Below are 23,772 nucleotides of genomic sequence, written 5' to 3'. Positions count from 1 at the left end.
TCTGACTTCAATGCATGATTTTGTTAGCCTTCCATAGGACTCAATGGTACGCTACAGCTCCAACCTGGCCAAAAGATAGTCACGATACCAAAGCTTGAATGAATTCTGAAATGGTAGTAGTCTTTGCGAAAAATGCAACTTTTTCGTGGAAGTTAACGCAAACCGCAAAAAATTGCGTAACTTTACCAATATTATCGTGGTCATTACGAAATGTTCTAAACATTCGAAAAAATACGATTTTTTTCAGAAAATCATGGTTTCATGAATGGGCCCCATAGTGTTGCCACCTCCCTGATCTGGGAACTAACACTTATATTGTAGTGTCACCCACTGTGACCTACAGCACTTAATAACCCCCTGTTTGTATTAATGTATTCTACTGTACAGTGCTGCGTACATAAGTACATACATACCTCTCCTGCCTGGTAACTCCGGGCAGGAAGACGTGGGGTGATGTCACAGGAGTGGGGTGTGGTGTCACAGGGCCAGATGTGACATCATGCGGGCGGGCTGTGGAGTCATGGGGCAGGGCTATGGTGCAGCGATCGGTCAATCTTAGAGAATCCTGCCTGGTTTTCCAAACTGGGAAAACAGGACAAGTAGTTTTGACCCGGATAGCTCTACCGAAAACCGGGCTGTCAAGGTCTCTTCTTGGGCTCCTGCTTCTTATTCGGCTCCTCGTACGGCGACGACAGGCCCTTTTATAAGGTTGCGCCCGTGTGATGTCACACGTACGCACGGGGCACAACCTTATAAAAGGGCCTGTCGCCGCCGTAGAAGGAGCCGCACAAGGAGCAGGAGCCAGAAGAAGTCTATGGGGGGCACTATGTATGGGGGGAATATTCTATTGGAGGTACTCTCTATGGGGGGCAATTGGGGGGCTACTGTGTATGGGAGGCTACTGGGTATGGGGGGCTACTGGGTATGGGGGGCACTGGGTATGGGGGGTATTGTGTATGGGGGCAATTGGGGGCACTTTCTATGGGGGCATTGTGTATGGAGGGTACTTTCTATGGGGGCATTGTGTATGGAGGGTACTTTCTATGGGGGCACTGTGTATGGGGGCTACTGTCTGTGGGGCAATTGAGGGCATGGTCTATGGGGTCAATTGGGGGCAATGTCTATGGGGGGTACTGTCTATGGGGCAAATGGGGCACTGTCTATGGGGGTGCTGTCTATTGGGCCATCGGGGGCACTATTTTAACTATTTTAAAAATGAATTTTAAAAATGGGGTGTGGTAATTGGGGCGTGGCCACAAAGTGGGCGAGCCAAGTCTTTTTTGTCCCTCTTTTCATTTTTCAAATGTTGGGAGGTATGACTTTGTGAGGCAACGTCAGGCTATTACACAATGTATATGTGATAATCATGTTTTATTGCCAGCAATTTACATTAAACCCAGTAGGAGCAGCTTCAGACCTTCTCATTGATTGTAAGCTCTACGGGGCAGGGACCTCCATCCTCTTGTGTTTTTGACTCTTATTTCAACTGTATCTTTTATTTATTTGTCTTTATTGTAATACTTTGTATTTATCTATTATCATCTTAATAACCCCCTGTTTGTATTAATGTATTCTGCTGTACAGCGCTGTGTGCATAAGTAGCGCTTTATAAATAAAGATATACATACATACTGTGCTGAAGGAGTTTTAACTGTGGGCCATTACTCTATTATATGTTGGTGGGATAACAAAAAACTGTAAACGCAGAAAAACTTACAATTATGGTATGTTAAACTGACTACAGTCACTACTATAGTATGTAAAATTGACTACAGCCACTAGTTTGTACAATTTCCTACAGTAACTACAGTCTTGCCCTTATCTAACATGGCCGCCGCAGCACCCTCACACCATTATCTTCTACGTCCCGCCTCTTTTTTTTGTCCTCCTCCTCCCTTCACCTTCGCGCTCCTCCCTCGCCCAGTTGTTATGACGACACGGTCGTAAATCCGCCATTTTGCCTTGTGCTGCAGCCGCTGTGCGCTCGGTTCTTGCGACAGAAGGAGGAGAAGTCCCAGCTGGGATGAGCTCAGAGCTCGGTGCGGGGGCAGGGGAGGCTGCTAGTTCAGCCGGCGCCCTCGTCAGCCTGGAAGTGCCTGGGACTCCGCTTATTACTTGTTTCAAGGAGGAAGGTAAGGGCAGGAACATGGGCTGGGCGGCGGGGGGGAGACTGGCCGCTCATGGACTGTGGGAGTTATTATGCGGACATTTATACTGAGCCCTCAGCATCCCTACAGGGAACTATATACACATGCACAGCCCATATTATATTGTGATAACTTTAGGGCCACTGCCATATCTAGGGCTCCATATACAACTTATCAGTACTAAATTTCCCCCTATTTTTATACTGCCTGTACCCCAGCTTTGGCACCCCTGGATATTACCATTATTTATACATAAGGGATCATGTGCCAATACTCCTGTACATTATACCAGCTGGGGGTCACTATCCACTCATCTATGTCCGGCTCACAGGTGCCCAACTGTGTGTCAGAGTGAGAGTTGTAGTTCAGCGACAGCCTAACGCAGGCAGTTCCAGGCAGCAGTGCTGCAAGCGGTAAGTGAGCTTTGCTTTGTGGGCTGCTGCCTGGGATCCTGAGCGTTTATCTAGATTCCCCGGCCGCCGCCAAGCTGCACAAGGTTTCTGTTGTTTGTCAGAAAGGCAATAGAAATAGTCAGGAAATAGATTCCCCCATATGTCTTAGAGCAACCCCCCCCCCCTACACATAATAAACCACAATATGATTACTTTCTAGGAACTGACCCCCTTTGTTAAAAGCCTATTTAAAGTGGTACAACCCCTTTAAAGGGCCAGTACCCGATGCAAAGGCTTTACGTGTGTTTAACGATAACATGCTCTTTGTTACACAAATTAACGGACCAGTCACGCCAGAAATCGAAATACTCTTAATATAAATGTAACGGCAGTAAATTAAAAAGGTCTGTTTTACACCCTATATTCCCTGGGTTTCATTTTACCTGTGCGGATAATGTCTTAAAGGGCAAGTTAACCCCCTTTTTAAAAACCCCTACCTGTCAGTGATATATCCTAGAACTTGGGATCTGCTTCGTATTTCTAAATTTAAAAAGTCTGTTTTACATCCTGTATTTGTGCCCTGGGTTTCATTTTACCTGTGCTGATAATGTCTTAAAGGGCAAGTAACCCCCTTTTTAAAAACCCCTACCTGTCAGTGATATATCCTAGAGCTTGGGATCTGCTTCGTATTTCTAAATTACGCTGTTTACATAGCAAATAATTCACTCTACCATTTAAAATTTCATTTTTGAACCAACAAATGATTTTTTTTTAGCTGTAATATTGGTGTGTAGGCGCCATCTCCGTGCCTTGTGCCTGAGTCTGAGCTTTCAGCCAGCGCTACACATTAGAACTGCTTTCAGCTAACCTATTGTTTCTCCTACTCCCATGTAACTGGAGGAGTCCCAAGCCGGACTTGGATTTCCTGCTATTGAGTGCTATTCTGATACCTACTGGGAGCTGCTATCTTGCTCCCTTCCCATTGTTCTGCTGATGGGCTGCTGGGAGGGGAGGGGGGGGGGGGGAGATATCACTCCAACTTGCAGCGCAGCAGTAAAGTGTGACTGAAGTTTATCAGAGCACAGGTGACATGGCTGTGGCACCCTGGGAAATGAAGAATTTGGCTAGTCCCATGGGAAATTTCAAAATTAAATATAAAAAAATCTGTGTTTTTGATAAAGTATGTGATGGAGAAGTTGGGAGAAGTTCTTGGCTAAGGCCAGTGCCTGTATATGTAACGTCTGGCTTTAGCCTTTGGAGCTTGTCTGGGGAGTGTGATTGGCTCTGGCAGGGCAGCAGGCTTATCTGCATGTTTATGGCAGTGCTTTCTGTACCGCGGGAACTGTGATGGTGGGTCCAATTACCTCTTATCTGAAAGGCTCATTTACATTGACTCTGATGTTGCCTTGAATGCTCTTTGTCTCATGTGGCAATGGGTGCGGGAGAGATAAAGGGACAGGCCGAGGCACAACAAAGCCAGCCATTTTCATTCCCATTGTTCCGCGCAGAGGGACATGGTATACAGCTGGGCAATCACTCTTTAGATCTTTATCCGATGTGGCCGCCAATGTGCTGGGAATGATGTGATTAAATAATGGGTATCTGTGAGGACCCCATCAGCGTACCAATGGGCAGTGCTTGGCCAGATATTAGTCAGGCAGTCTGTTGAAAGGGCCCCATACACAGGCAGATAAGCTGTTGGTCTGAAGCAGCTGGGTCAGTATATGGACTCCTGAAGGCTAATGGCACATGTAGCACCTGAAATCTGCTGGCAGAGAAATATCTCTTATGGTTTAGACCTGCCTTCGATGAACCATGATAGGTTGTTTCCATTCATGCCATCAACAGCAGCTTAATGTGGGGTATTGGGTGCAGTGGCACAAGTTGAATTGATCCAGTTGTCGGCAATCATGCTGTGATGCAGTCCAGATATCTGTCCGGCTACGAATTGATAACCTGCCAACATGGTATGGTGGGGCTAAGCGGATCATGGAGACCCAGCTTTAACCCTAAATGGCAATCTTAAGCCTCACCATGGGCCATTTTTAGGTCTTGACCCGCAGGTTACAGGGACATGATTTCTTATCTGCCTTATATCCCCTGCTGGTATTTGCCATAGTAGGATCCACATGGTGGGCATAACTATTCACTGCCATTGTGCGCCATTAGCAGAGCAGTGCTAGGCCAAAAAATATCTGGTTTTTTTTATTGCATGAAAGACGGGTTGGTTCAGTGTAGGAAGTAACCCGCCTGCCTATAAGCACAGCAGCTCAGTCTCCCTTATCTGCATTCTCCTGCCACAGGCGCTCTCAGGCAGTCTGTGCCAATGTATTGTTTCTTATCTTGATAAGGGTGGGAGAGCTGGGGGCTTTGCAGCAGTGCAGCATCCAAGGATCTCAGCTGAAATGTTCTGTGCTCAATCTGGCACTAAGTATTTATATTAATGGGTTGGCTAAATACATAGAAGTTAAGGTAGCATCGGGGAAAAAACAATCAGTGGAAGTGTTAGTTCTATTTATGATAAGCCTCATGATAAACAGTTATAAGGTCCCAATCCACAATGTTAGAATTTTGGCTTTGTTATTACAAAAATAGTACAGTGGCATATTATGTTTGGCTTTACTTTTATACACATGCTATAATCTGGCAAAAATACATATAGTGCTATTAGAGGCCATAGGCTAGCAGCACACATGGCTTAGATTGCAAGCTCCGCTGGGGCATGGATGCCTGTGAAGGATGTATAATCTCTGTAGTGCTATGGAATATGTTCGCTTATTGTGCTTAAACCGTTAATTTAGTAAACATTGTTTTTTGGTAACACTGTACCAGTCTTTCCTGGCCTAGTTTTCAGTTTACTTGCCCATGTATGGCTACCTTCCTGACTATTATGTGATGGACTCGGTGTTCCTCTCCTGCTGATTCCTAAGGCAGTTCTTTGTATGTATGGGCAGCTTAAAACTTAAAGGGGTGGTTTACTTTTAAGCAATTTATAGAATGTCCTATTCCTAGCAACTTTGCAATTGGTCTTCATTATTTATCATAGTTTATTTGCCTTCCGTTTCTGCCCCTTTCCAGCTTTCAGGTGGGAATCACTGACCCTGGCACACACACAAATATCTATTACTCTGAGGCTACAATTGTATTACTTTACTTTTTATTACTTATCTTTCTATTAGGTCCTTCAAATTTTCATATTCCAGTCTCATTCAAATCACTGCCTGGTTGCTAGGGTTAGCAACCAGATAGCTGCTGAAATAATGGAGAGCTGCTAAACAAAAAGCTTTTTATTCTTTGCTGAGGCAATTCTGTAGAATTAGAAATAGGGTCCCCTGAATATTGTCCCTTATCTTCCTTATCCTGCTGGGATGAATTCCAACAGGGCCAAGCATTCTTCAGAAAGCCGTTATCTGAAAGATTCATTTACATTCACTGCGCTGCTGCCTGGAGATGCCTTGGCTCATTTATCTGAAAGAGATAAGAAAGTCAGGCTGAGACCAGTGCAAGGAGCTGAGTAAATGTATACAAGAGAGCTGGCAGCTCTTGCCCAGATTGGGCTCATTTAGATATTTAATATAGGGAAGATTGGTGCTTGATTTTACCATTCCCCACAAATCTGTCCATCCTGAAAATTTCATATGCGGGACACCCCTTCTGTGGGTGCATCACTCCCTTCCTGCACTTGCAGTTATTCAAGCTATCAGGGTTACATTTATTTTGGCTATTTAGCGATTTTGTCTTTAAAACAGAATATAGGAGCTGGGACTGTGTTTGCTTGGCAGTGTCCTTATCTCCTGCTCGGGGCTAATGAATCTTGTGCCAGAGAAATGCTGGGCCTGCAAGATAAGAGCCAATCCGACCTTCAGCCAATAGAGATGCTTACATATGGGACGCTTCCTCATAAACCACCTCCTTCTGTCAGGGACACAATAACATGGAGTCATGCATCAGTCCTGTGCAGGCTTTGGAACTGGGGATTTAAAGGGGCACTGTAGGGCTTGTTCTGAACATACTTTTTGTTTTCAGCGAAAAATCTTGAATTAAAAGCAAAGTCAGACTCCGCTTCTGGTTCATATGAGCAAATTGGCAATCCACTAAGCCCTTTGTATAAACAAACCCCACCCCTACCTACTGCTGTGGCCTATTAGGGAGTGAGGTAAGGACCAGTGCATTATAAAAGGGCTGCTAAATGGCATTAATGACCTGTTGTGGTTATCAGCCATTTGGAGTTTCTTTTTTCTCTATTTCCCATCAGATATGGAAAGGTCCCAAACATGGGTTGTTCAGCTGCCAGTCCACCGTTTATAAGGATATGATTTACAGTTTGGTCCCATAGGGAAATGACCAAACTGTATATTATATTGATATGATATTAATATATCTGAGAGGTTACGTTTTACTTGTGTCATTCCCAATAAAAAAACTGCCATTTTTTTTTGTTTTCTAGATGAAGACGATGTGCACAAATGCGGCCGCTGTCAGGCTGAATTCACGAGCCTGGAAGAGTTTGTCCACCACAAGATACAAAAGATTTGCTTGAGAGCCCCGGATCCCAACCTGGTGTCCACCGGTGCGGCACTGAACGGCCAGGAGGTATAAGCACTTGGAACATTCTCATCTTGTCAGTCGCTGTGCAGTGTGTGCTTGGGAAGGTGTAGAGTATCTAACAGTCGATTGGGTGAGCTTCTCAGTATCAATAGATTTATCCTGAGGATAGCCCAGATTCTAAAATAGCAGCTGGGGTTACCAGATCAGCTGAAAATTAATGACGCTTCTTAAAAATGTATATTGCAGGGCTTGCATTTAAATTATATTGCATTCAGTGCAGCCCTTCCAGCCGGAATTTGTAGACGTGTCCCTGAATTTTCAAGGGATGTGGTCACCCTAATAGCAGGTCCATGACACGCCTGGCCTGCTGTGTTGCTGAAGAGAGTGGTCCTTGGAAAGTTGTGCTCACCACTATATGTTAAACCATTAGGTGGGGGTTCCATGAGGCTGTGACTACAGAATTCACATGCCAAAAACAAGAGGTCCTCTTTTCTTTTTTCTTTAAACATGTCCAGCTGAAAAAGCTTATGCCAAAAAAGAGGGGTAAATTTTCCCTTTGAAAAGAATATATTGGCCACACTTTGCCTATCTGGGATTGGGCCATAAATATGCCATACATGGCCACAAGTTGCCCTGGAGTAGCCAGGTGTATAGTCTATTTCTGTGAGAAAGCAGCCTATTGTGGGGCATAAGCCTGATTCATTTTATCTGCAGTATGAAGCAATCTGTGGCAGTTATTGGCATTGTTACAACATATTCCCTTGACAGAAAAAGATGTTACAAAATGCATTGCCGGCCATTGATGCCAAATGATGACATGGGCTGTGGAATTACATAACTGCTATTTAAGAAGGCTTGCATAAAGAATTCACATAAAGAATAATAGTTCCCATTGCTTTTGGCATTTAAAGTGGTGTTTGTAACAGCAGGTAGTGCCCTCTATAGAAGAGACTGAAACCATCTCCCAAGTCATTGTGGAATCCACAGAAGATGTCAGTAATGATCCTGATGAAGGTAAAGTTGTCCCAGTTGAACCTATTAGCATTGTATTGGCTATCATAGTCTCTCTCTGCTCAGTGCATTGATTCTCCTCTTTGTTCCCCATTGCAGAAGTGGAGGATATTAAGGACATCCTCAGTGAGGATAGCGCTCTAGGTGGGCAAAGAGATGTGGAGGAGTTGGAAGTTGAATGGGATGAGAGTCGAGGGGATCCGGATCAAGATGATTATGATAATTTGGGCCTAGTGACGATGGTTTTGAATGAAAGAGGCCGCTATGTTTGCCAGCTGTGTGACAAGACATTTAAGACCGTAAGTTGATGTTAGGATTGGATTTCTATAGATGGCAATTGGGCTTTCACTATCTGTGCAGTGACAACTTTTGCTCTTCTAGGCCAACATATTGAGAGCCCACATGATCACCCACAGCACAAAGAAGGAGTTTGAGTGCAAGCTGTGCGGAAACTCTTTCAGGACAAAGGGGTCCTTAATACGGCATAACAGAAGGCATACCGGTAGGTGCTTCACTAGATTAACAGCCTGTATGGGATAGTGCAAATCTGTTATTGATCTGTTTGATGCCAGAAAGCGAGTTAAGAAACTGGTGATTGTTGGGGGTATGGGTATGTAGACTCTCAAAAACAGATGCCTTGAATGTATTGGAGCCCATAGATGTCTGTCATTTCTGATTATGTCCTCCATCCTGTTCCCCTTCTCCTACATTCCACAATTGGATAACACAGCCATTGTTTTCATTGGTACACAGCCTGTAGAGAGTGATATTTTGAGACAAGTTGCAATTGATCTTCACTCTTTTTGAATCATTTCGTATTTTGTTCGACAGCTCTCCAGTTTGTAATTTCAGCAGCTATCTTGTTCCTAGGGTCCACATTACCATAGCAACCAGGCAGTGGTGTTATATATAATATCATATGTAATGCCATAAAAGATCAAATGTATAAATGGCTATGCATTGATTACTGACTGTTTGCTTTTTTCCTGTTTGTGGCAGATGAGCGCCCTTACGTCTGCTCAAAGTGCGGCAAGAGTTTTCGAGAGTCGGGGGCCTTGACGCGGCACTTCAGGTCTCTCACTCCCTGCACAGAGAAGATCCGACTCAACATGTGCAAGGAAATCATGATTTCCAAGGAGGAATACGCTTTAGGGCTACAAAAAACAGGTCCATAAAACCATTTCTAATTATAAATTCCAAAATGCAGCTGGGAGATATTGCTACGTGTTCCATGGGGGTTTTGCTGCCTTTAATAGACCCAGCTTTTCTTCTCTCTTTGCTTCCCACACAATCCTATATAATGGATACAAAGTGGAAGAGAAAACTGTCCATAGTTACTTTTATTTCTATCAACTGTTTACAAACTACCCATGACCACTCAGTGTGTGTACATATATAGTGCCCCATTTACTAACCTGTCTGGATGTGCGGTTGAGGGGAGAATGCCATAGCACTGCCAGGTATGGGCTGACTATTGTCTTTATGCTGAACTCTTTGATCAGAAAAGCTAGTCCCTACCAAAGATGCCAACAGCAAGGTGCCGGGCGCTTCCTGCCAACTTGCCAGCGATACCAAGGACTCTTCCCAAGTGATCCACCTTTTGACAGATGCCAATGGTAACATTTTGCAGGAAGTTCACATCCAGGTTCAAGCACATGACAGTGAACCAGTATCACTTGTGCCAGAGGTGAGCGGATAGCTTGTGGGAAGGAGACACCCGTAGGCCCTAGGTCAGGTGATATCCAAGGATTAGTGTTTGTAAAGCACCAGTGTGGGCAGTGGGCACTCGTAGGATGTAGTGATGGCCTTTAGGGACCAGTGGGAGATAATTCTCTCTTCACTGCCATTTGTTACAAGTTGAAATCTGTAGCCCCCTTAATGCTATAGGGTTTGTTTTTGCATTCCATAGGTGTTTTCTTCTCATCCATGGCATCTGTTTACATATGGTTGGCTCTACATTTCCCTCAATACCATACTGGATGAACCAGTGTATGGCCTGCCTTTGCTCTTATCACCTCACTTTACTCCTCCTCTGCTTCCAAAATGATCTACTTTCTGGCTTACACTTTTACCGCCATGGCACAAACATACCGAGTTTCCGTTCTGAGGGCGTATTTTTAATTTGGGTTAATACTGTACGCCATTATTTCGTTTTATTTTGTCTAAATGCAGCGCACCATCAAAGAAGCTGCAAATAGAATTTGTGTGTGAATGTGAGAAACTTGTGGTATGAGCAGCTTTAGAGAATGGCATGAGAAATGCATGTTTGGGTGGTAGATAATGTTACCTGTGGGGTATAGCGTTGGTGCTGGGTCAGAATTACACTAAAATTGCCTAAGCACCAGGATTAGTGTATGCAGGATATGTATTTCTGAGGCTGCTGGCTTCCCCAGACTGTGTGATCTTACCAGTGAGTTGGGAACACAAATGGCTGCTCACTGCAGGTTGATTAGATGTGCAGATTTGGGTTCCTTTTGTGACTTAATTAACACATTTAGTTCTTTAATAAGATTTTGCAGCCTGTTTGCTTTAATGTATATGGCCTTTACTTACTAAATAAGCTTCCTTACTAACCATGCCTTGGCGCTGCCATACAGTGCACATAACAGGCTGTAGGATGAGAAAGGAAAAGCAGTGTAAGTACATTTGTCTTGGGGGGCACAAGTTATTTGCCAGACCTGCAGCTACAGTTTTGCATTTGCTATTTTGTGCGATAAATGCAGCCTGAAACCTTCTGCCATGCAGGTATGGGATCGGTTATATATAAATGACGTTAGTAGCCTAAAGCAAGGGGTTCATTACTATAGAAAGATCCCATATCTGTATTCCCAAAACTTGAGCTAACCCTTTGGGCTTGTTGTATGTTGCTGTATAAAGCATGGATAAAAGGCCCAGGTATTGGGAGTTCTGTTAACATCTTAACATATTTTTGGCTGCTGGGGTCAGTGACCCTCATTTGAAAGCTGGAAAGATTCAGAAGATAAAGGCAAATAATTCAAGTTGAAAGGTTGCTAAGAACAGGCTGTTCTACACCATACTAAGTTAACTAAAGGTGAACCACCCCTTTAACATAGTGTATGTACAGTGTATCCTTTTCGCTGATGCCAGCACCAGACTGGCTGGGATCACCGGGGCGTACTGACATTTTCACTTCTGCTTACTAACCCAACCTGAGCTGCTCAGAAAGCTTTTGCCCAGTACATTCTGGGGAGTCATTGGTGGTTGCTTGTATGAGCTGTTATTAGGAGTGGCACCCAGCAGCTTTGCCTATGTGTCGGGGGCCTGTGTGAAAGCCTGTGCTCATAGATATAAGGCTCGCTTTTTAACCATTTCAGGACATTCTTGCATATTGCTAGATCTGCTTATTGGGATTTGCTTCTAATGTAGTTCCCATGTGTATATAGTTGTCATGGATGATGAGTAAAACCAAAAAGGTTTCCCTACTTACCATAACAATGACGTTAATGTATAGGGACATAACTAACCAACAGTGCTGTATCGGGTAAAAATAAAACTATTACTATTCCCTCTTAACGACTACATATAAATATTGAATTTCAATTTAAGAAAATACTCAAATTAGTGATTTATGTCCCCTCTCCCTCCCAGTGCAAGGAGCCATTCTTGTATAATAGCGTCTGGGCTCTGTGCTGGGAGGGAGAATAAATGATAATTCCCCTTTCATCAGTGGGAGGGGGGTATTATTAAGTGCACTGCCCCTTTAATGTTTCTTGTGCACTTTTTGATTTAATAAACACAATAATAATGAAATAGAACTCAATACTGGGCCCTGCTTGCCAACTGCCATATGGATAAGTAAGACATTATGGTAAGGAGGGAAATGATTTGTGACACTCTTGTCCCTCACCGTAGGCTGCGGCTGCTGAGCGGTGTGCAGTAGATGGGGAGCTGAGCAGTGACAGTCCCCTCCATCATATGAACAGCTCCAGTGTTGTGATTGAGACTGTGTCCATGCAGGATGTGGAGAGCGAGGAAATAATCATAGCCTCAGCAGATGAGCCACAAAGTGGCGAAATGGACGAGTTTGTTAACGGCCAGAAAACGGTATGTTTGTGCCATGGCGGCAGCGCTATTTTGGGCACAGCGGCACGTTTCGGTTACAGGGTGAAAAGTATTTAGTGCACAGGGCTCTGGGTGTGTGTTCTGGTGGTTCCTTCAGGGTTAAATGCTGCAGATTTAGGCCTTGATTTACTTTTCCAGCTAAAAGGTGATGTAATGAAAAGCATGGTGGCTCTAGGGTGTCTTTTGGTCTACATCAGTGATCCCCAACCAGTGGCTCCTGAGGTGGTGGGACGTGGAAGCACTGCTCTAGTCCATCACCTATATATACACAGAGCTTGAGGGGTAACGTTTGTAAGTAGCTGTAGGGTCAGTTCTTAGCACTGCCCACATAAAGGCACGGTTCCATCCTGAAAATCCACTTCTCCACCTGGCGAATGGAATCTGCCTCTTGTGGCACCATATTGTCCCTGGTATTTATAGTGGTGAGACAGACAGACATAGGGGTGTCAAAGTACAACAGGTGAGACTTAGAAAGCTAGCACACATGGAGCACGCTAAGCCATGAGATGTGGATCTGGTTCTGATCAGCTCTGAAACCTGCACTCGGCCTTATAAAGCTTCCCTTGGAAACTGAAATAAGTGGTTAAATGATTCCGTGGCACCAGAGGTACAAAAGGTTATGAACCATAACTTCAAGCAGAAATCTGTTACAAATGCTTAAAAGATAAACTTGTTGTTATCCATCCACTGATCTTCAGACTCACTGCTATTCATCTTGGGCACCAACACATCTGTAGAATGACTGCAAGGTGTTCTGCCCTTGGCATCTGTCTAAAGGATCCCTCCCAGGTTCTTGTACTGGCATCACTCTCCTAAAGGGAAGCACCACCGTGCATTCTGGTCTCCTTCAGCCCAGTTCTTGGCAACATCCTAATCAGTATTTTGTTCAGGGCAGCAACAGTGGGTGGGCTTGGTGGGGTCTGTATATGTGATCTTATGAACCATTATTGAAGGTGGCTATACTCAGGCAGTTTTAAGCCGCTGATTCAGGTCATTCAGATCCGGCAGCTTATCTGCCTGTGTAAGGGCGCCCCCAACAGGCCTCGCTAATTCATCTATGGCTGAATATCGGTCAGATATTGATTGGGCAGGTTTGATATTCTCGTTGGATCAGGGGCCGAATTGATTTGTTGTAATTTTGATATCGCCCATCTTAGGTTGGTATATCGGTGGAAAGATCTGCTTGTTTGGCAACTTCACCAGACAAGCAGATTTATAGTGTATGGGCACCTTAAGAACAGTTCGGAATTGGGACCATTATCCTCATAAAGTGATTGATTGACTATTACTTCTCCTTCATTGTTTTTTTTTTACATTTGTTATGTGTGTACTGCACATATCCTGGGATTAAACACCACTGACAACGGTTTCCTCTTCCCAATAGATAGATGGGACAGCAGACAGCGATGATCCAGCTCTGAAATGTCCAAAGTGTAATACCATTTGCATAAGTTCCAATGCTTTGAGTGTCCACTTGAAAGGGCATGAAGGTAAGTTGTGTTTCCCATGAACTGCTCCAAGTCTAGCTTTTCTCTGATTCAGCCTTGCCTACAGCAGAAGGAAGCCTGGGAAGCAAGGGTTTCTCAGCACACTGCCTCCAGATGTGACCTGAATCCTTCTTGACATTCCCCAGCAATTGTGTCGCTGTACTTAAAGTAACACCAAAAAAGTGTTTTAACGAAATTAAAATGTAATGCACTGGTACAACTGGGGTGATTGCTTCAAAAACTATTATTATAGTTGTGTATAAACAAGCTGCTGTGTAGCCATGGGGGCAGCCATGCAAAGGGGAAAAGGCTCAGGTAATGTAGCAGATAAGCTCTGTAGAATATAATGATGTTCTACAGAGCATGCAGTTACTTTAACAGTACCTTACTTGTATGACTGTTTCACAAACAGTTGTTGGGGCCTCTAGAATAAAAAGGCCTTTTGGTCGCTCCCTAATCAGTAGCAGGGACTAAGGTGGTGGCATTCTGTTGCCTGCAAGGGAAAGTGCAACAAGTAGCTCTGGTTAGTGCCTTTGGGCAACAGTCACAGGCTGAGGGCAGTTCCCAGGACTTCACAGTAGATATGAGTTAGTGGGAAATCTCAGTAGATATGAGTTGTAAATGAGGGGAAATGTCTATCCTGGAGGAGCTATAACTGGGCTATAGGGTTTGGTGCTGACAATACACTTCCCAATGCACGGAATTCAGAGAGAAATGCTACAGCAAATTGTTATAACCCATATCTGCCCCAATCCCCCATTGAGTAGGAATGCTGCTGTGTTGGCAGGGTGCATGCTGTACTCGTGTGAAGTGTGCGGCAGGGAGTTCCTGAAGCGCCACCTGCTCAGGAAGCACCAGGAGTGCCATTTCAGCGAGCGCAAATACAAGTGCGGAGAGTGCGGCAAAATGTACAAGACTGTCGCGCACGTCAAGGGCCACATGAGAGTGCACTCGGATGATCGGCCGTACCCTTGTCCCAAGTGTGGCAAGAGATACAAAACCAAGGTGAGTCGGTGAAATTCCAGTTCTCCTAATATTCCATTTATTATAGGTTGTGCTTTGTGTGCCACCAACAGTGCTGGCAATTACACTTATATACATACAAATCCATTAACATAAGGCTTGTGCCGCAACTGGCGCGGGGTTTATGTAATAAAAGGCACTGTTTGCCCAAGAGCAGTAACCCATAGCAGCCAATCAGCAGGCAGCATTTACTAGTCACTTCTTTAAAAGTAAACATCTTATTGGTTGCTATGGGTTACTGCGCCTGGGCAAACTTTGTGTGTTTTATTACATATGGGGGTCAAACTTGTAATGGAATTGCTTTTCTTCCCCCTGCAGAATGCACAGCAGGTCCACTCTCGCACCCACCTGGATGAGAAGCCATATGTCTGCCAGTACTGCCCCAACAGCTTCCGGGAGAAGGGCTCTCTTGTCCGGCACATCAGGCACCACACTGGTGAGAAGCCCTTCAAGTGCCACAAATGTGGCCGAGGCTTTGCCGAGCATGGAACTCTAAATCGACATTTAAAAACCAAAGGTAAGTGGTAACGCCCACTGCGCTCATTTAAAGAGAGGCCAACCTGACCACATTTCTCAAGGTGGGCATATTGGGGAAATATGTGCTAGATTGGCAATCTGTCAGTGTATGGCCAGCTTTAGATATGGTTATGTCACATTTAGTCACAGTCTGCAAACTTTGTCATATCCATAATATGCGCTGCCATGTTAGAAACATTCCAGTAGCTCTAGGAGCAATAGGATGTTACTGAGTGGGTGTCTGGGTTCCCACAGGAGGATGCATGCTGCTATTGTCGCTGAAAAAAAAGCCTGATGGTGGGTCTAGCGCTGAAGAGAGCAGCGCCCTGCAGAACGAGGAGACCGCTGGGGCATCATCTGAGGAGTCGGAGGAACCTCACACGGTGCTAGTGGAGTTTTCTTCAGTGGTCGCCGATACTCAGGAATATATCATAGAGGTAACGTGTCTATTGGCTGCTGCCCTATGGCAGGGGTGATGCTGTTGCTAAAGGGTTTCTGTCAGGATTTTTGTGGGGTAGTTCTTGTTACTAAATTACACTGTGTACGTTGCAAATAATTCATTATCAAAAATGTTATTCTTAACCCAATACATAATAGCTGTAATATTGATGTGTAGGCGCCATCTCAGTGCATTGTGCCTGAATCTGAGCTTTCGGAAGGAGCCAGCGCTACACATTAGAACTGCTTTCAGGTAACCTATTGTTATGTTTTGTTAACTATTATGTATTGGTTCAAGAATAACATTTTTAATAGTAAAATGAATTATTTGTAACGTACACAGTGTAATTTAATAACATGAACTACCCCATAAAAATCCTGACAGACTGGAGGAGTCCTGGCCGGACTTGGGTGTTGCCATTGAGCGCTATTCTCATATGTACCACTAGGTGGGGCATGGGAGCATAACTAATAATGCAGATGTAAGGTATAGTATTGTGTGGGCTGGCCTAAAACCCATGGGTTGGGCCGGTTTTGGCCGACATCTGCACAGCAGAAGCAGGTTATAGTCAGGTTTGGGCCAAGCTCACCCTCTCTGCCCATGACATAAGTGAGCCCCACTTCTGCTAGTGTCTATAGGTTCGTGCCTGCCCACTCTGTAATGTCGAAGATGGGAGGGGAGAAAACAAGGGCCTTTAAATAGATGTGGATCCGCAGGTTGGGAGCGGGCGGGTTAGGATCGGGTGTGGGTTGACTAATTGTCGACCTGCACATTACTAGTCAGGGAGCTGTTATATTGTTATTATTCCATTGTTCTGTTGATCGGCTACTGGGGGGGAAAGGGAAGTGGGGTGATATCACTCCAACTTGCAGCGCAGCAGTAAAGTGTGACTGAAGTTTATCAGAGCACAGATCACATGGTTGTAGCACCCTGTGAAATGAGGAATATGGTTAGCCCCATGGGAAATTTAAAAAATAAATATAAAAAAAAATCTGTTCTATTAACTGATCTGAGATCATGGGATGATAGCACCCTGAGTTGGAAACACTCCCTTGGTCCATTAGGCTTGGTAATAGTGGTTATGAGCTATATCCTCTGCAGATAGGATAGGCAGACCCAATATCTATCGTTCTGGTCTTGCTGCAAGGTACAGAATGTGTTGGTATCCAGGCTATAGAAAGTGATTGGATCTGATCGTTCCCTCTGTTCACAGACTGCTGCTGAAGACTCCGAGGCCAGTGAAGCTGCTGAGCTCATCCAGGATTCCGGATCCCAAGAGGTGAGTTTCCAAGTAACCGGGAAGCACAGCGGGCATAGTTCCTATAGTCTTGTGGCTGTGCCCATCCCAGGACTGCTGCTGCATCATTAGAAATAATCCGATATGGACATTTACATCATTATTTTTTTAACATCTTTGCAGGTTGACGGCCACATCTATTCAGTGGTTCAGCAGCTCGTAAGCGACGCAAGCCCGGGCCAACAGATCATTGTCCGCAACGTGTCTATCGACGGCGAGGAGAGGGTAGAGGAAGTGCCCACTACTGACACCATTGCTATAGCGACTCCTGAACTGCTCACGGAGCAAGTTGCCTTGACTTTGGCCTCTGCCATTGAGGACGGTGCTGTAGTGGCCAAGGAGGAGCCCATGGAGGAGCAACAAATTCCAATCCCAGAGGAAGTGGAGATGATGGAGCACGCAGGGGAATTTGTCATTGAGTCCCATGACGGAGATCTAGAAGTTCAGACAGTCATTGTGTAGGGGACCGTTTATTTTCTTCATTTTTAGAGAAATCGACACAAAACACAGGGAACCAATGACAATGTCCCTGGAGTCATATGCAGTGTTCTCTCCAGCCAGGGTCTATACATGCTGTTTTTAGTATGAAATACGGAAACTGCTGCCACCCATGTCTGGTTCTGTGTCCAGCTACAGTCTGCAGAACCAGCCAGTTAGAGGCAGCCCCTGTCACTCCATCTTCATTGCCTCCGCCCCTGTGTGCGTAAGGCCTAACCACTGACTTGCGCACTTGGCACTGAGCCTTGCTTTCTGTGTTCCACTGTCCGTGCCCATTTCTGCCTGTGTCTTTTGGGTTCCCGTGCCCACTTCTTTCTCACATTGAGAAATCTACAGTTTTCAAGTCATAAACAAGCCCTAGCCTATAGCTATGCTATTCTGCGCGAGTATGGCCTTTCCCAGCTGCGCCCACAGCCGGGAGATAAAGGAAAAACTATATAGAAAGCCATTGAGATACATAGGAAGACCCTAATCCCCAAATCCACCTCTGGCTGTGGCGGCCACGTTCATAGGTGGCTTTGAGTGTTTGCGTGGATCTAGTTCTTCTTGCCCAGTCCAGCTCTTCCAGGAACGGGGCAGTTTCTCCTCCTGCAATAATACCCGACGGTAAAGCACTCACTCTCTCCAAGGAAATCCGATCACAGGCTTTGGTAAATGCAGCGTAGTGGCGTGATAACTCCTCTATTTTGTTTTAAACTTGGATCTAATGGAACGCACATTATTTTTAATGGAAATAGTATGTTCTCTTCACTACCATGTAATTAAAGGGATACTATCTTCAGAATGTTTGTGTGTGATCTGCACATTGGTATCACTCATGTATTATAAGGGATAATGTACCCCCTACTGTAAATGATAAGGATATTAGCAGTCACTGAGGGGTTCTGTGCCCATATAAAGGCACAAGGCTGCAGGCTGAGTTATACAGGGAACTCTGAGTATCACTCATGTATTATAAGGGATAATGTACCCCCTACTGTAAATGATAAGGATATTAGCAGTCACTGAGGGGTTCTGTGCCCATATAAAGGCACAAGGCTGCAGGCTGAGTTATACAGGGAACTCTGAGTATCACTCATGTATTATAAGGAATAATGTACCCCCTACTGTAAATGATAAGGATATTAGCAGTCACTGAGGGTTCTGTGCCCATATAAAGGCACAAGGCTGCAGGCTGAGTTATACAGGGAACTCTGTGTATCACTCATGTATTATACGGTATAATGTACCCCCTACTGTAAATGATAAGGATATTAGAAGTTACTGAGGGGTTCTGTGACCATATAAAGGCACAAGGCTGCAGGCTGAGTTATACAGGTCACTAAAACTACCCTATAAACATAAAGGGGACTGTCCACCCACCACAGTATTTTATAGGAACTTTATTTTTTTCGACAGATTATATTTCTTCACACAACTCAGTTAAACACTTTATACATATTTTAAGTACTTACTAAATACTTTTTAGCCCAGCCCTTAAATTCTAAAAAATGAGTATCTGACAGATTCTGCAGAGAAAACAGTCTCAAAAATCCATGGAAAATGGCACGGCTACAGATGCCTCAGCCGTCAGTGAATCCAGCCCATTCATGTCTCTCTGCTAGATAGGCACCCAGGGCTTGGGCTGGACGGATTCCCTCTTATTCCCTCTCAGCTATGTGCGCCAAAAGAATTAGTCTGTGTGCGCATTTTTAAAAACTGCTGAGGTCAGAATAAATACAAAATTCTTTGTTTGCACCACAATTTGTTGCGTGCGCTGGCCCTAAAAGAAGGGGGGGTCAGCTTTTTGCAGTTGAATGTCCAACTTTTGGTCAGACCCCTCTTAGCTCATAATATGGGTGTATCAGGCATTCGGCTGTAGTTCCAAGCCAGCAAGGCCATATTCATTTCAATATGTCCCCAGAGAGCAAATGGGCTGTGCCCCCCCCCATTGACCCTCAGCCCAAGCCTTTCCAGGGGGGCAGCCCTGCTTTAAGCTGTCAAACTGTGTCCCTCATCACTGGTCTGGCTGCTCCCACTCTCACTGGATTCTTTTAAGACTAGAAATGTGTATAGGTACCAAGACTTGGCCGTTAGCTCTCCTTATTGGGCACTGTATGGGGTGTGGCTCTCAATAGGAAAATAGATTCACACTAAATAACCTGATTGGATTTTACTATCTGATCCCTTCCTTGTCAGTATGGTTCGTAGCTTCTCCCTTTAGCCATAACCGTTCTTTTTGGCAGCTTGTGTCTATCCTATAGAATCTTCCCGTAGATCTGAGGCAGATATTCCCTTTTATCTGTCCTTCTTGTGACAAATAGGGGGCTGGAATATTTCTTGAATGTTTCCCCAAAGTCCTTTAGAATATCCTTTCCGTGAGTCAAGGGCTAGGCTCCTCCCCTTCTGCTTGTGCCACTCATTGGTGGTCTGGTTGCTAAGGCACAAGTACAATAGGAAGGAACTGTATCCTCCAAGGAGCAGCACCAGGATGCCCAGGAACCCCAACGTGAACACAATACGGGGGAAGGTCAGGAAAAGGTGCTGGGTAGGCAAGAATAATACCAGTAAGTATAGGGTGAGGGCAGAATGTACTGGCGCTGCTACTGAGCTCAATTCACCTTACCTGAATAATAAAAGCAATGTTCACCATTTGCTCGTGCCCTTCAGGATCGATATAGGCTGCCGACATCATGTGAGAGAGCAGCACCACCTTCAGGAGGAATGCCATAATGACTGCAGCCAAGGAGACAGCAGTGAGAGTCAGGCTGATTAAGTAGATCAGGAAATATCGGATATTTAAACCACCGATGCAGTTATTCACCCAAACGCAGTGATGGTCAAATCTGTGAATGCAGCAGCCGCATACTCCTGCAAGACAAGGGCAGCTGGTCAAAACAACACTACTGAATAATATTGCCTTTAATTCCCCTTGTCCTATCTACACATGGAAATTTTGGGATGGAAATTATTAAAAAAAAAAAATCACTTTTTCATAGCAACACTGCTGGCAGCATTACTTTTCTGGGTAATTTAAATTTTTACCAACTGGCCAGCAGGTGGCGCTGTTTAAAAGCCTTTATATCAGCCCTGTAAAACTCCTATCATCTTGCTAACTGGAAAAAAAAATGTTAACGTTAAATCCTCTTACTGCAGTGCTTGGACCGGGCTGGCTTTGTTATCTGGCAGGTTGGACATTGCTGCTCAGGGTGGAACAGGATGCAGTCATATTCATAGAGCTGTACGTAGGATGCCTCGTTCTTCTTGTTCACAATCCCTGTAACATTAAATGGTAAGGAAAATGAGTCCTAGCGATATCCTGGGAGCCAAGTTGCCTATCCCCACCCACTACTGGCAGGAATGTAATAAAGTTAGTTGGAATTTTAGGCTGGGTCCAAATTACAAGCAGTCGGGGCTGGAATTTACTTTAGCTGCAGTGGGATGGCCATTTAAGAGGGTAACGAATGTACTGTTAACAATGTAAAAACGATCGGCATGTGATGTCACTTTTGGTTGGCATGGCGCTTACTGCGGAAGCAGGTCGGATGGACTTGCATAGGGATAAAGAAAGTGGAGAAGTGGGTACAGCGGGTCTAAAAAAAAAAAAGCCGCACAGATCTCTACTGCAACTGAGTCTCCCAATGCAGCTGGATGCCACTTAGTAGGACCTGGCCACATCAGTTACAAGGGGCTTGCCCTATGAGCAGACAGCAGTTATGAGCCCCCAAGGGATTGTTGCTGATTGGCAGGAATGCTTGCTGCACTGGCAGGTACCCTAATGCAATCAAATTCCCATGTGACTAGTAGCACTGTGGAAGTTTAGCAGCAAGAGTCACCTGTGGCAGTTGCTAAGTGTCATGGGAAAGTCTCTGTGTGACCAATGGGCCCCTCTATAGTTTTCTTTATAGTTACATCCCAGACTACTGGGTGATTTATAAGAATCTTATTCTGAATTCCTATTTCTTCCCAAGAACCCATGCTTCTATACCTGGGTCTGCGGCACAGCATCGGTAGAAAAAGTAGAGGTTCACTGAAATGCAGATGTACGGCAGGAAAATAAAGGGCCGGCTTATTTCCAGCTCCAGGCAGTAGCCGAGCACTTCCCAACTGTATTCGGCAAACACCAGGATGTCTAAAATCAAGTGCAGGATGACAAAGGCTCCATTCCTGTTGGGGAAACAATATCTGTAACCTTGTTATGAGCTGAAGGGGACTGATCAAAGGCTGGACCAAAAAGGGGGGAGCTTGAACTGAAAAAAATGACAACCCCCATCCTAAACTAAACCAGGTCTGGCCTCACTCCCACTGTATACCGACTGGAGAAACAGCAGATGACTCTTGCCAGTTGGGCAAAAAAACACCAGGTGGCGCTGTTACAAAATGTATTATATTAGCAATTTATAATTGTCCAAAATTGTATCTTGGAAACAAAAGAAAAAAAATAATCAATGTAAATTGCAGATGTTTCCATCAAGGTTTTTTCTGGGTTTTTTGTTTTTTTTTTTTTTTTTTTAAATGGCCTGGGTCTGGTTGTACTTGTTAAAGTTATGGTTAAGCTTCTCTTGTCTGGCATGTATTGATTAAAGCAAGTTATACACCATGAGATCCACTCATCTAGAAAAGTGTGTGTTAATGGCTAATTGGGCGGATCCAATCACTGGCCCTGATCATACAGGGGGCCTATACAGACCTGTTGGATAAGGACTCGCCTAATAAATATTTTGACAATTTTGGGCTAGATATAGGCCGGCATGCACTTCCCAAAGACCCCATAAACTCAGTTTAAAGGGCTGGTCCGATAGCTTGAGACCCAGAGGAGCACATTAACAATCTGGCATTTTCTGCCTGCCACATATTGGTCGGCCAGGCCCTCCTGATGGCCCCATACATGGACTGATGCTTTGGCAAAACCCATTGTGAGTCTGGGCCCTATCAAAGCACTGAAATAAAGCAATGAGGAAATCTAAATGACTTTATATTTACATGTAAATAATAAGAATTTTGACCCAGACAGGGACACACAGACCTTGTTTGGAAGCAGCTCTTGTAGCGTCTCGGCAGCCAAGCGGGTAACACAAGGGAGAGAATCTGCAATACAGGAGGCAGCTCATTGCCGGATCATTCCATGATGAGAGAATATTAACAGATTTTACCATTAGGTGGCACATACAGTGAAAAACTAAAAAGAAAATACATTTTCCACTAAAATTGCTGCAGAGGCTCCAGGTGTTCCTTCTGTCCCCTTGTGATCCCCGACCCACAACACCTAGGTACACATTTCAAGCACAGACTTCATCAGGTCGGTATCTGACCTAAAGAAGCCTATGGCAGAGGGCTGCTGTTGAGAGAGAACTAAGTGCTGTAAAACCACTCACGGCGCCGGCTCTGTGTAACGCTCTGTCCAGACTGGTCCTGGATCTTTCCGAAAGGAAGCAGAAAGCAAAGATGCCCACGATGAGGAAAGTCACATAGGTGAGGAAAAGCCAGAGAAAGTCCATCCTTCACAGATCAGTCCCTTTGGGGCAATCCTATGACATAAAGGGCAAGTAAAGTGATCTACAACGTATATAAAAGTCTCAGACCTTTATCAGGTCCTGTAATAGCCTTACATACTATAATAGGGGGCACACTGCTTTCTCTGCACCCCTGGATTTCCCTGTCTGCTTCCTCTACTATATCACCCAGTGAAAGGTGGAGATGGAGGGAACTATCTGAGGAATGCATTAAGCAGCAGCTCTGGAATTTGACAATATATGATTAATACAATTACAAGTTAAAGTACAGTATTCATTAAAGACAGATCTGATAAACCTTAGCAACAGTTCAGTTTAAGCACAATTTCTTAACCCGTTGAACTACAACTCTCGCACACACCAAGCTGCAGCCCAGGTTGGGGATCCCTGCTTGCAGCCGACCCTTTAAAGTGGCTCAGAACAGCAGAACAGCAGAACAGCAACTGAGTGGGAACATCACTACGTGAATATAACGAGCAGGAAGCAATCACCCACCCAATACACAGTACTAGTATCTGGGCGCCGCCATGTTGCTACACCCGGAACATACTCCAGAAAACTGTAGCCGCTTCCTCACCGAGATGGGAGTACACTTGTACGGTGGCCGCCTCAGGACATTTTTTTTCTGCAGCTTTAAACTGAAGCGCTAGAGAAATATAGATGACTGTCTGCTCATGATTCATTACGGTATTAGCAACACTAATTTATATATATTTCGTTACCTTTGTGCTGTACGAAAATTTCCCTAAAAGGGGTCATTGGTTATAACCATTGTATTGTGTTATGTCAGCCCTCAGTTTCAATAATTATGTTATTTTTTCATGGGAGACTCTAAGAAC

General features: G+C 44.6%; 2 protein-coding genes and 1 long non-coding RNA gene across 8 annotated transcripts; 2 read left to right on the top strand and 1 right to left on the bottom strand.

Annotated features, from left to right (window-relative positions):
• The first annotated feature begins 1,915 nt into the window (after positions 1-1,915).
• e4f1 (E4F transcription factor 1) lies at positions 1,916-18,225 on the top strand. 5 transcript variants are annotated; one of them, XM_012970379.3, is made up of 14 exons: positions 1,916-2,132; positions 6,987-7,132; positions 8,017-8,101; positions 8,198-8,397; positions 8,480-8,600; positions 9,098-9,265; positions 9,601-9,785; positions 11,972-12,163; positions 13,566-13,671; positions 14,456-14,673; positions 15,010-15,208; positions 15,463-15,644; positions 16,860-16,925; positions 17,067-18,225. In XM_012970379.3, the coding sequence occupies exons 1-14, from the start codon at positions 2,024-2,026 to the stop codon at positions 17,403-17,405; spliced, it is 2,316 nt and encodes a 771-aa protein (XP_012825833.1). In that variant the 5' UTR covers positions 1,916-2,023; the 3' UTR covers positions 17,406-18,225.
• A 582-nt stretch (positions 18,226-18,807) lies between these two features.
• zdhhc4 (zinc finger DHHC-type containing 4) lies at positions 18,808-23,503 on the bottom strand. 2 transcript variants are annotated; one of them, XM_004918049.4, is made up of 7 exons: positions 23,429-23,503; positions 22,796-22,948; positions 22,447-22,508; positions 21,409-21,587; positions 20,572-20,697; positions 20,047-20,291; positions 18,808-19,964 (listed from the first exon to the last, which is right to left on the bottom strand). In XM_004918049.4, exons 2-7 carry the CDS (start codon positions 22,916-22,918, stop codon positions 19,719-19,721), a joined length of 981 nt encoding a protein of 326 aa, XP_004918106.2. In that variant the 5' UTR covers positions 22,919-22,948; positions 23,429-23,503; the 3' UTR covers positions 18,808-19,718. The 2 variants fall into 2 exon arrangements, with proteins under 2 accessions (XP_004918106.2, XP_002932482.2); XM_002932436.5 differs by lacking the exon at positions 23,429-23,503 and adding an exon at positions 23,295-23,420.
• Positions 20,659-22,020, top strand: LOC116407683. The gene is made up of 2 exons (XR_004220498.1): positions 20,659-20,712; positions 21,392-22,020. It is a non-coding gene; the product is annotated as an uncharacterized LOC116407683 (long non-coding RNA).
• Positions 23,504-23,772: the final 269 nt, after the last annotated feature.

The sequence above is a fragment of the Xenopus tropicalis genome, chromosome 9, assembly GCF_000004195.4.
Source record: "Xenopus tropicalis strain Nigerian chromosome 9, UCB_Xtro_10.0, whole genome shotgun sequence".
NCBI lineage: Eukaryota > Metazoa > Chordata > Amphibia > Anura > Pipidae > Xenopus > Xenopus tropicalis.
This window is presented reverse-complemented; position numbering and strand designations above follow the sequence as displayed.

Bases quoted from the DNA above. Each gene is read 5' to 3' on its own strand.
- zdhhc4 (XM_004918049.4), bottom strand. From the start codon at position 22,918: ATGGACTTTCTCTGGCTTTTCCTCACCTATGTGACTTTCCTCATCGTG. The intron at 22,509-22,795 runs GTGAGTGGTTTT...CCTGTATTGCAG, and splicing joins CGTTACACAGAGCCGGCGCC to ATTCTCTCCCTTGTGTTACC. The intron at 20,292-20,571 runs GTAAGAGGATTT...CTTGTCTTGCAG, and splicing joins AGCCCGGTCCAAGCACTGCA to GAGTATGCGGCTGCTGCATT.
- e4f1 (XM_012970378.3), top strand. From the start codon at position 2,024: ATGAGCTCAGAGCTCGGTGCGGGGGCAGGGGAGGCTGCTAGTTCAGCC. The intron at 8,102-8,197 runs GTAAAGTTGTCC...TCCCCATTGCAG, and splicing joins CAGTAATGATCCTGATGAAG to AAGTGGAGGATATTAAGGAC. The intron at 13,672-14,455 runs GTAAGTTGTGTT...CTGTGTTGGCAG, and splicing joins CCACTTGAAAGGGCATGAAG to GGTGCATGCTGTACTCGTGT.